This window comes from Microsporum canis, genomic scaffold, assembly GCF_000151145.1.
Source record: "Microsporum canis CBS 113480 supercont1.5 genomic scaffold, whole genome shotgun sequence".
NCBI classification, from domain to species: Eukaryota; Fungi; Ascomycota; class Eurotiomycetes; order Onygenales; family Arthrodermataceae; genus Microsporum; species Microsporum canis.
Genome location: NW_003299165.1, coordinates 909643 through 919851, shown reverse-complemented (window position 1 = coordinate 919851; position 10209 = coordinate 909643). Strand labels below are relative to the sequence as shown.

Sequence of the window (10209 nt, the reverse complement as noted above, 5' to 3'; positions counted from 1 at the left end):
AGATGTAGACCAACACTCTCTCCTACACATACTACATAGTACGTAGCATGCGGTTCAGACGATGCATCATAATGGGTTGGTTGGGCTGTTTCAGCCTGTTCAGCCTGTTCAGCCTGTTCAGCCCGGCCGGCCTGGCTGTCCTGTCGGTCGCCGTGTTAGTTCGTTGAAACCCCCGCGTGGCTTGAAGAGCAAGTCTCACGTTCGGAGTATTTTTAAACACCTACATAGTAAGAAAATCAAGATATACACTTAATTCCATCCCATACATACATATACGAGCTATACCAGAACATGCTTTTTTTTTTCCTTTTCTTCACGTTCCTGGACCTAATTCAACGCCTGCGCCTTGACTGTTGTATCATCTGCTTTTAGATGCCGGTTCCCTGAGGCCAGCACACATATACTTACGCATACATATGTAGACAGGATACATGGCGTGCATACATGAGTTTAGTGCACTTACATACACTATATAGTCCTGAAGTGATCAGCGGGACAAGGCGCTCTTCTCGCAAAGCAGGCAACCTGTTCGTCTCTCCCACACAGCTCATATCATGTGAAGACAGGAGTTAACCGTGGAAAAGCGCTTTCTCTCTCGTCGTCTTCGCTCTCTCTCGTTGTCCTCGCGCTCTGTCTGTCGGTTTGTTGGTTCGTCGACACGCTACTAATTGGCTGATTTCTTCCTTGCTTCGACGGGGGGCGTTGGGTCGGTGTAGAGGAGGCTTGATGCATGTCGCTATGGGTTGGATGGCGGGTGATTGGAGGGGGAAAGGGAAAGGGAGCGAAGGATATGCAGTTATCATCATGTATTATGCAGGCAGCATGCAGACGGACGATAAATGACAAACGGGTTCTCTCTCTCTCTTCCCCCCCCATCGAAGGAAGATGTTAGAGCGAGTGAGTGGCTTGGATAGTTTACGATGCCCGACACCAACGGTCAGCCGTAGCTGATAAATATTAATGATGTTCAAGGTAGAACCACGGCCGCTCTCCTGGTGCGTACTCGCGTCCGGGCTGTTGCATCGGGACAGGCACGATGTCACCAAACACGCCAGCAAGGTCCTCCCCTTCTCCTATAGATGACACCCTTACGCCAGCCGTCTTATCACCACTACCACCACTACCACCGTCGCCATCACCATCACCATCATCCGCCTTCTCCTTCTCTGCCGCCCCGACCGTAACCAAAACGCCACATTCCCAGTTTCGGCAATTGAGCTTGGCCTGCTTCGTCTTGCGGTCAACCACCAGCCGCCCCCTTGGCCGCCCCCCCCCTTCTGGTTAGCGAGGTCGTCCCGAGCTAATAAGAGAGATAAGGGATGGATTGGATGATGGGGGCCTGTTTCTTCCCTTACCATGCACTCTCTGACAGATTGGCACTCCCGACGTACGCCCATCCGCGACACGTAGACTCGTCTGCCCTCTCGATGGTCCCTGTCTCCGGCCGGACAAACAGTATCTATGTGTATGGTAATCCTCAACCGTCAGTCACCGGTCTTACCAGCATGCTACTTATAGTGATCCAACGCATTCTCCAAGGTATATCCTGGTTTATGGATGGCATATATTATTATAACCCGCTCCTCTTACCTTGCTGTGCATCAACAGGCCCTCCCGCACGCTGCGATTATCCCGCATGACATGTCTGGGAAACGTCGGAGAGTTATACCACTTCGACATGAGGCACAGCGTACCGCCCGCCGATACGCCGCCCCGAGATCCTCGAACCGTCTCTCTGGACGGGAAGTACACCTTCACGCGGTCTTGCCACTCATCGTCATTCGTCGCGGCGTTCTTACTGCCGGCCTTGCTTGACTGTTTACCTGCACGTGCCGATGGCGGTTTCGACCCGTCGTCACCTACGACGTGTCAGTTTAACGCATGCATGTCGTTGTCAACACATCCTTACCCTTCGCTGCGTGATATAGGTTTCGGAGGAATGTCGAGGTAAGCGAACCGACAGATGAAGTCTGTAATAGTAAAAAAAAAGAGAAAACGTCAGTAAAAAAAAATAATATCCACCCGAGATTATCCTTCCCACCGCCTTCAATCCCGAGGCATACCACGTAGTCCAGCTTCAACGGACGTGACACTTGCAGTCCAAGTGATTTAACCGCTGTGCCCAAGCCGCAGTAACCGGTGCGCTCGTATGAGGTTATATGTGAGCCACCGCTATAAGCCCCAAAAAGTCAACAAACGCAAGTTAAAAGAGTTAGAGTTACAAAAAAAAATAAAGTAAACCCACATGGTATGCACAAAAGCATATTTAGTCGTCTTGCGAAAATCAAACTGAAGCATCTTATCAATGATCTTCTCGTTTATGTTCGATGCTTTGAGAAAGTAAACAAGCTCGTCCCTGAATGGCGTTGCATCGTCGATGCCCGTCCCGCCGTCAGACTTTCGGGGGAGATCGATCAGAAATAGCATCTAGCATGGGAAAAGGTTAGTTATATATAGTTACCAAACATCCCTCCCCCTCCCCGGGTAATCGGGAGATACAGGAACTTACGTTCTCCATCTCCCCGCCCTTTTCTCCCCAGTCGTACGGATCGAGATTCGCAGTTGGGGTGACGATGCGGAGATATCCAGGGTGGAAGAGTAGCATCAGTTTCGAGTGCATGCAATTGACCTCCCCTTCCATCGGCGGGAAACACAGTCGTATCCTAGGCATCGAGGCCGTCTCCTCCAACAGTTGTTTTTGCTATCAAACTCAGTTAGTATCCCCACCATACAACGGGGGAAGAAAAAAAAAACTATCCATTGCATACCTTCTCCTCCCCCTTAGCACCCATGATAAATAGAAACCTGGTCTTGGGGTTGGTGAACTTCAAGAGCAGCCAGTCCATGTCCCACAGAAAAGAGCTGAGGACTGCCAGCTCCAAGTCTGATGGCTGAAAGACCTCTTCGATCTTTATATCATTCTTTCTCTCGCAGCGAAAAGCCCACGTCTTCTTCACTGCGCCGTCAGGAAACTGTATAGACGGTTCGGACGAGATCGCTACAGGTTTGCTTGTAGCTGCGTTTGTAGTTGAAGACGGCTTGCCGGTAGACTGCCCTCGGACCGAAATCTCCTGTTTTGAAGCCTTTAACGGTCTTGCTGCTGATGGCGCAGAACTGTCGTCTCCTGCCTTCCTCTTCTTTGCCAGCCTTGCCAGCCGTTCTTCTTCCATCTTTCTACGGTCAAAGCCTAGAATTCCGAATCCAGACGATGGAGTCATCGACTCAGCATGTTCGGACTTGCTTGATGTTTCATCACTTCCTGCCCTTTGAGCATCATCACTGTTTGTCAGGTGTTCGGCGCTCTGCAGGGACAGTTGAATGGCTTGCTGCAGTTCTGCATCGGAGTCAGCTTCCTCCAAGGTCCGCTGCGCATTCTGTGTCCGAGGCCCCGCGTCTTCATCAGAATCTCCAGTAAGATCCACAATTGAAGATTTATTCTTTCGTAAATTCGATTGAGATCTTACTGCGTCCTCCATAGAGGCATCAATCGCGGCCTGCAGGTCGCGGTCCATAGTGTGGCCTGGCCCTTGGAACCAGGGTGGAGGATAGGCCCGACGTCTTGAACACAACACGAACGTCCCAGGCTTGCTGTACCCGTGCTGAGATATCAGTGACCTTGGCCTCCAATAATATGGTGCGCTAGCTTCTTTGCTGTTAGAATTCAATAGACTGGCAAGATGGTGGCAGAAACGGGTGGATATTGCTCGAGCGCTGAAGACGTTCGGTACACATCCAAGATACGAGCTCTGGGGGTAATAGTGGCATCTACGGCGGCCTAAGCTCTCCAGGTACCTTGGCTTTTCAACGGTAACTGACGTGTTCAGGACGCGCTGCCTCATGTTTGTTGTTTCTTTTCTGGCTCGTCATCAAAAGCGAGCTTTTTCCATCTAGTGGTCACGTGAATATAAAATACCAAAGAGACGCGATACGAAGCTAACCAAAAAAATTACACTATCAAGAACTGGGAAGTTACACCCGCGTTTGCTTCGCTTGGGTCATATACTTCCTCACGATCTACAAGTCATGGACTGGTTCGAGGGAAGGGTCATGGTTAGCCTTCGCCAGCCAACCTGTTTGGAAAGGAAGTACTGGATAGAAACGTGACATTTAGACTCTCTTCGTAACTCTTTCGTAGGCTCGGGGGTATGCACCCGACTCAAATGACAGACGCCAACCTTGACGCTGGCTCATCTATATACATATATATAACCTGAACTGCAGCTGTTGCATGGATAGCAGCCAGCATGGCCTTGAAGCCTGCTTCGAAGGAGGATCGGAGGGTGAAGGTCCTGGTGGTAGGCGCAGGCGCTGCTGGAATGGTGAGCATTGCCGCTGTTTTCTCTCCCTCTATCTCCCTCCTTGTTTCTGAGTCCCAGCCAGGTTTGTGGGGAGATGACCCATACCTGCTGCAGGTAATAAAAGAAAAAAAAAATATGGAGACATAGATGAATAACAAGTGTTGTTCTAGTCATGCGCCGCAACCCTGGCGAAAGAACCGGACAAGTTCGAAGTGACCTTGCTCGAAAGAGACCATGTACCAGGCGGACAGGCAAAATCCATCGCCATCGACAAGGAGAAATTCGGAGCAGACTGGGTAAATATCGGAGCCCAGGGTGGGCCGGGAATATTCAAGCACACCTACCACTTCTTCCGTGAATATGGACACGAACCGCAAGAGACGACGCTACAGTTTGCATTTGGCAAGGGAAAGGAGAACTTCTGGACAAACGCCTTTCCAACGACACTGGTGCAAGAACATGCTGCTGAGATACGGAAATTCGGGGAACTGCTCAGGACGGTTCGCCAGTATTCCTTGCTCTGGCATCTTCCCCTGAAAACGTTCCTTCGTCTCTTTGGTTTCTCAAAGGATTTCGGAAACAAGATAGTCTATCCGGCAACTTCAATATTCTTTGGCATGGGGAATCAGGGTCGCGATGTGCCCTGTGGGCTCTTTCAAGGACTCTTTGAAGACCCAGACATAAAGTTTTGCGCCTATGACATGAAATCGCTTGTGCCGTTCGATCATAGCGTATATGCATATCCAAACATGAGTCGTTTCTATCTGGACTGGGCAGAAGGTCTCCGCACAAGGGGAGTGGACATACGGTTCAATACCCAGGTAATGAAGGTTTGCCAGAGAAATAAAAAGGGTATCGTTGTGGAAACCCGTCAGATCGATGCGGACCAAAGAATTGGAAATGGCGGGGTCAGGGACAGGATTTTGTCAGAACCTTACGACAAAATCGTCTTTTGTATCCCAGGGGACCAGGCAAAGGACCTCTTAGGAGATTTGGCATCGTGGCGAGAGAGATTCGTTCTGGGGACAACTCAATGGTACAAGGACCTGACGATCACTCATTCCGACCATGCCTACTTTCAGAGAAAGTTTGAGGTCCAGTACAGAGATGAGATATGTGGTGAAGCCCAGACCGCCGAGGATAAAGACCATATCAAAACTGCCAAGGGAGAAGATGGCGTCGTATCGAGCTTTCAGCCGTCATATTGCACATTTTCCTACCATACCCGACCGGAAAAGATGGAAGTAGGATATGACTGCACACGCTTCCAATACCAATTCCGAAAACCAGCAGGGAGTCCTAACCCTTTGCCACCATTCGAGGACCACATTTTTCAGAGTCACTTTATAGACCAAGAGATGAAGGACGTATGGACAGTTGACCTTATCGATCAAGACAAAGTTATTGAACAGAAGTGGTGGCACCAGCTGTCCCATAGATGGCAGCATTTCGCAAGACTTGTGCCAGCCATGAAGTTTCTGAATGGAAGAAATAACACCTTTTATGCAGGTTCCTGGACCTACACGGTGAGTTTCTATATCCCAAAGTACCTCTTCAGAGTGACCGCTAATGAAAAATATCAGAACTTGCATGAAATAGCTGTGATATCTGGTACAGCAGCAGCATATCGCCTAGGAGCCAGCTATGACAAAATCGACGATGTTGCGGATAACGTATTTGCTTACTTCCTCAAAATGTCTCACGGCGTAAGTTTTAAGAGGAAGTAAACCTGAAATCAGGGTCGCCTGCCCACCAAAGATGCATCGAAGAGAAACGCCAAACAGCGTAGCATAAACAAGGTATTAGATGTCGCGGGAACGGATAAACCAAGGACTTTATGATCAATGGGGCACTATTATAACCACGGTTGGGTAGGTGTTGGAGGAGTATTATGGGCAAATCAAATGGAAGGCAATGGAGGGCTATACGGTTGTTATTATTAATTCTGGGGGGACAGTTCGTTAGCGTGGGCTGTCGGGTAATGCTAGGCGTTCTGTACTTTTAATCTGCTACTTGTATATCATTAGATGCTAGTTGATCCTCTGATTCCTTTCCTCCCGAGTCTCCTTCTGTCTTAACAGAGGAATTTGCTTGTGGTTGCTGATCAGTGGTCGGAAAATTCAGATGTTTCCAGTCCTCTATTTCCTCGGTAACACATTTTAGCCGGTCTCTGATACTTTCTACTGCATATGTACCAAGCAGTAGTCTCAATGGCGGGTAAGAGCAGTGGCCCAGCTGCCACACGAGCTCAGCAGACTTCACAGCGCTCGTGGGCGGTTTATCACCTAGCCATTGCAAAATGCGTCTAGCATGCGCCGCCGGAGCCGTAACTCCGCTATATGGTTCGCTGGCTGGTTTTATGAGAAAATGTCCAAAAGCCGGCAATGGTGAAGTGAGATTGTCTTCGTTCCCAGGCATTCCGGGAATGGTGTCATGGTCATCGCGACGTATATGGCCCGGTAAAACAAGTGTGCATTTGATGTTGAAACAGTCAACTTCATAAAGCATGCTTTCAATCAGCCCTTCAACCGCATATTTTGAAGCACAGTACGGGCCTAAACCCGGGACTCCAAGTGCACCAGAAGTAGAGCTGAAAATGATATATCTTCCCGCCCCACGTTCACGGAAATGCGGAAGAGCTAGCTGCACGATGTTCAGCGTACCCATGAAGTTAGTTTCAAATTGATTGCGTATGTCGTACTCCTCTTGGTCCTCGCAGGCCCCGATTACGCCGTAACCGGAGCAATTGGCGACGATGTCTATTCGCCCCCAATGAGCGATTGTACGATCAATAGCTGCTTTCACGGTCTCCCTTGTGCGGACATCACATAGCAAGCCAAGGCAATTCTTGTTTTCTTGCTGAAGCCGTCCCATGCTCTCGGGAGTGGTTTCGAATGTACGGCCAACAGCCGCAACGAGATCATTGTGGCCAAGAGCCGACTTCACAAGCGAACGGCCAATATGGCCAGTTGCGCCAAAGACCTAGATACCGGATGTTATTAAGACGGAAGTACATACAGTAGCCAGCTATATAGGTACACGGAAAGATAGGCTAGGTATTCCGGATGCTACATACCAGCCATACGAGTTGCTTTGGCGGATTCTGGGGTCCCGGAGGATTTGTGGTGGATGGCAGCCGTAGACCTGTGTCCCGCGTAGTCACACCAGGCGATGTATGTGTTTGTGAATCCATTCTTAGATGGCAAGCAGTGTGATTCTCCGTCCTTGAAAGTCGATAAATGTTAGGTTGAGCGTGGGCGCTTTGTGTCTCTTTTCTATTTTAATCAAGCTTTTAAGATTCCTTGGCATCATTTTGACAGTTGAATGTGAAGTAAAGGGGTAAAATATATAGATCTGCCTATTAAAGAAAGCCATGAACCGCCGATATACACTCATAATTAAGCCGTGAAAAGATTCATCAGATAAGAAAACTGTAATTTATCGGTTTATTTCTGATCGTAACCGTCCGGCTGCAGTCGTGGGTGCAGGCTCAGGCCAGTTCCCGACGGCATCTTCCACTTCATCCAAGAAGGTAGTGCTATTGTGAATGCATGTCCCGCCTAAGACGACCCGAATCCCAGGAGAGCTAGCATTGACCTGAGCAACCATCTTTGCTTCCTCATACGTTACTCCTCCGACCATAAAGATGATGATGTCCTGCGGTTTGTCACGGGTATGCCCACCCCCCTCTAAGAAAGGGTACTGGGGTTCTTTTAGCCTGCCTTTTATCAGATTTTGAAGAGTAGCCTCTAGCCGAGGCGAATGTTGGGTGTAGACATTTTCTACACCCTTAAGCCCCTTAAATCGATCACGCGCCCCTGTTAAAAAGGAGGCTGACTCGAATAGGTCTGAGAATCCGCCAGCGACAGGAGGTGCTTGTAAGGAATAGTAATATGCTAGGAGTTTTGGGATGATGTTTATTTTATGTGGAGGGACATTTCCAGCTGCCGTGAGGAGATCAAGGAGAACTGGAAGCGTGTTTGAAGGTTGCTTTTCGTAGCGGATGGCATATAGGGCAACAAGACGCAGCTTGTTCTCCACAGTTACGTTAGGGGATTGTATGAATCTTTGAAGAGACTAGATGGAAAGAGTAAGTATACTGCGGAAAAAATAAGAAAGGAGAAAGATAAGTAGACTACGAACCTTGAGGTCATTTGCATGGTTATCATTGCAAGCTAAGCTTTGTTCCAATTCGCTCACATTTAACAAGTCATGTTCCCCGATGTTTCTGCTAAGCTCCCCTACCAGGGCCACATGCTTGCTAACGTTTCCAGATAGTTTTCGAAATTCGGGATAATCCTCAACAAACCGCTTCATATCGGAGATTGATTCAATGTTCATGTTAGTTTTAGTCCTGGACTGGTACTGTTCAACATATTCCTTAATATTACCACCAAGGTCGCCAAAATTTTGATACATATTTTTCTTAAAGAACGGATCTTGGTCCTGAGCGATGACAATTTCTCTTAATTCTGGGCGAATGTCTGGGACCTCACTAAGGTCAACTCGGCCATTGGTGATTCCCAGTATCTCATGTACCATTGCCTGGTATGTCCACTGGGTCAATAAGGGAGTTATAGGGTCATCACGGCGGTCAAGGATTAGCAATATCGGGGGCGTATCAGGCTTTCTGAAATTGAATAGCTGTTCCTCTTGAGTGAGCTGGTACCTGACCTCTGTAGCAAGTTTTTTTGTCATCAGGCTATTTTTCTCATATCGAATCAACGGGTTCTTCTTCAGGGAGAGGAGAAGCGCAATCACGCCTTCTGTTGTTCGCTGTAGAGCGTCTGTGTTCCAGAGGTCGGGCGAGTGGCTCCAGATCCGCTGTCTAGGGAAGCCTACGTTGAGATGACAGAGGTCCGGATTTACCACTAAGAAATCTGCAAAATGCTCCTGCAAGGATTTCACAACCTCATGGTCGTCTGCCTCTGCTAGCCTTTCGAGTGATGACTTGCGAACAATGTTGCTGAAATAAACATAATATTCACCGTATTTGGGTGCCCTTAGCTCATCGATGAGGAATTGTATAGAGTCCGGGGATGGGCGGACAAAGCACAGACATCTAAGATGTCTCATGCGCTCGCGGGACTGGTTATCGAGGCGGTCGATGAGATATACTTCGTGATTAAGAAGGGCGGACTGGGTCATGGCCGTCGACACGATGGGTAACTATAAAATCCAGTTAGACTAGAGCTTGTGAGAGGAAAAGAGGTTCGCGTCTCCCACTGTCTCACTATCAAGAAGCAATATCTTCATCTTAGACGAGGAGCTCGTGGCGGCGGTATCTCCTGTGGTCACCATCTTGGAGATGTAACCTGAGACTACGGCGAAGACATCCATGGTGAGAGGTAAATAGGCAACTCATTAAGTAAAAAGAAGCATCCAGATCAGTTCTCTCGTGGAATATATCAAGTAGAGTCCAGTCTCTGAGCTGCTGTTGAGCTGTATACCAAGGGTAGCCGCATAGCCGTCACCTTTTTCCTTCATCGTTGTTACTTTTTTGTTTTTTGACTTATCCTCTTCCGAAATATAGTTAAATCTGGCTGCTTTCCTTTCTGCTGACTCACCCGAATTCTCTCTATTTCCCACGCCTTTATGCGTGCATTCAACTTCATATTAACCCATGTAAGCGCTTCAACTACTGTTGAGTCTACGCGATAGGATAGTCATCTAGTATACCCCCCTTCCCATAGATAGGAAGCACTTCCCCCTCTTAAATACCTATCTTCGTTACTTTCTTCTCTCCTTTCTCTCCTTTCTCTATATTTATCTACAAGCATATATCCACTGACGTACTTCACCACTCACTGGCCTGCACCACTTGATGTCCACCCTAATAGAAATCTCTGCTTCAATAGCTACTCTTCTTAAAATAGCAATAAAATAGTCAATAAGGTAGTAATCGCTTGTC

General features: G+C 48.3%; 4 protein-coding genes across 4 annotated transcripts; 1 reads left to right on the top strand and 3 right to left on the bottom strand.

Annotated features, from left to right (window-relative positions):
• Positions 1 to 957: 957 nt before the first annotated feature.
• On the bottom strand, positions 958 to 3839 carry MCYG_05419 (tyrosyl-DNA phosphodiesterase domain-containing protein; the record flags this gene model as incomplete). Its single annotated transcript, XM_002845504.1, has 9 exons — positions 958 to 1166; positions 1356 to 1434; positions 1591 to 1645; positions 1751 to 1859; positions 1958 to 1970; positions 2064 to 2172; positions 2246 to 2427; positions 2510 to 2701; positions 2769 to 3839. 9 exons carry the CDS (start codon positions 3837 to 3839, stop codon positions 958 to 960), a joined length of 2019 nt encoding a protein of 672 aa, XP_002845550.1.
• Positions 3840 to 4244: 405 nt separating this feature from the next.
• On the top strand, positions 4245 to 6139 carry MCYG_05418 (conserved hypothetical protein; the record flags this gene model as incomplete). Its single annotated transcript, XM_002845503.1, has 3 exons — positions 4245 to 4319; positions 4469 to 5824; positions 6038 to 6139. The coding sequence occupies 3 exons, from the start codon at positions 4245 to 4247 to the stop codon at positions 6137 to 6139; spliced, it is 1533 nt and encodes a 510-aa protein (XP_002845549.1).
• A 160-nt stretch (positions 6140 to 6299) lies between these two features.
• On the bottom strand, positions 6300 to 7491 carry MCYG_05417 (estradiol 17-beta-dehydrogenase 1; the record flags this gene model as incomplete). The annotated part of the gene is made up of 2 exons (XM_002845502.1): positions 6300 to 7280; positions 7375 to 7491. 2 exons carry the CDS (start codon positions 7489 to 7491, stop codon positions 6300 to 6302), a joined length of 1098 nt encoding a protein of 365 aa, XP_002845548.1.
• A 245-nt stretch (positions 7492 to 7736) lies between these two features.
• MCYG_05416 (vacuolar protein sorting-associated protein 45) lies at positions 7737 to 9638 on the bottom strand (the record flags this gene model as incomplete). Its single annotated transcript, XM_002845501.1, has 3 exons — positions 7737 to 8375; positions 8442 to 9467; positions 9525 to 9638. 3 exons carry the CDS (start codon positions 9636 to 9638, stop codon positions 7737 to 7739), a joined length of 1779 nt encoding a protein of 592 aa, XP_002845547.1.
• Positions 9639 to 10209: the final 571 nt, after the last annotated feature.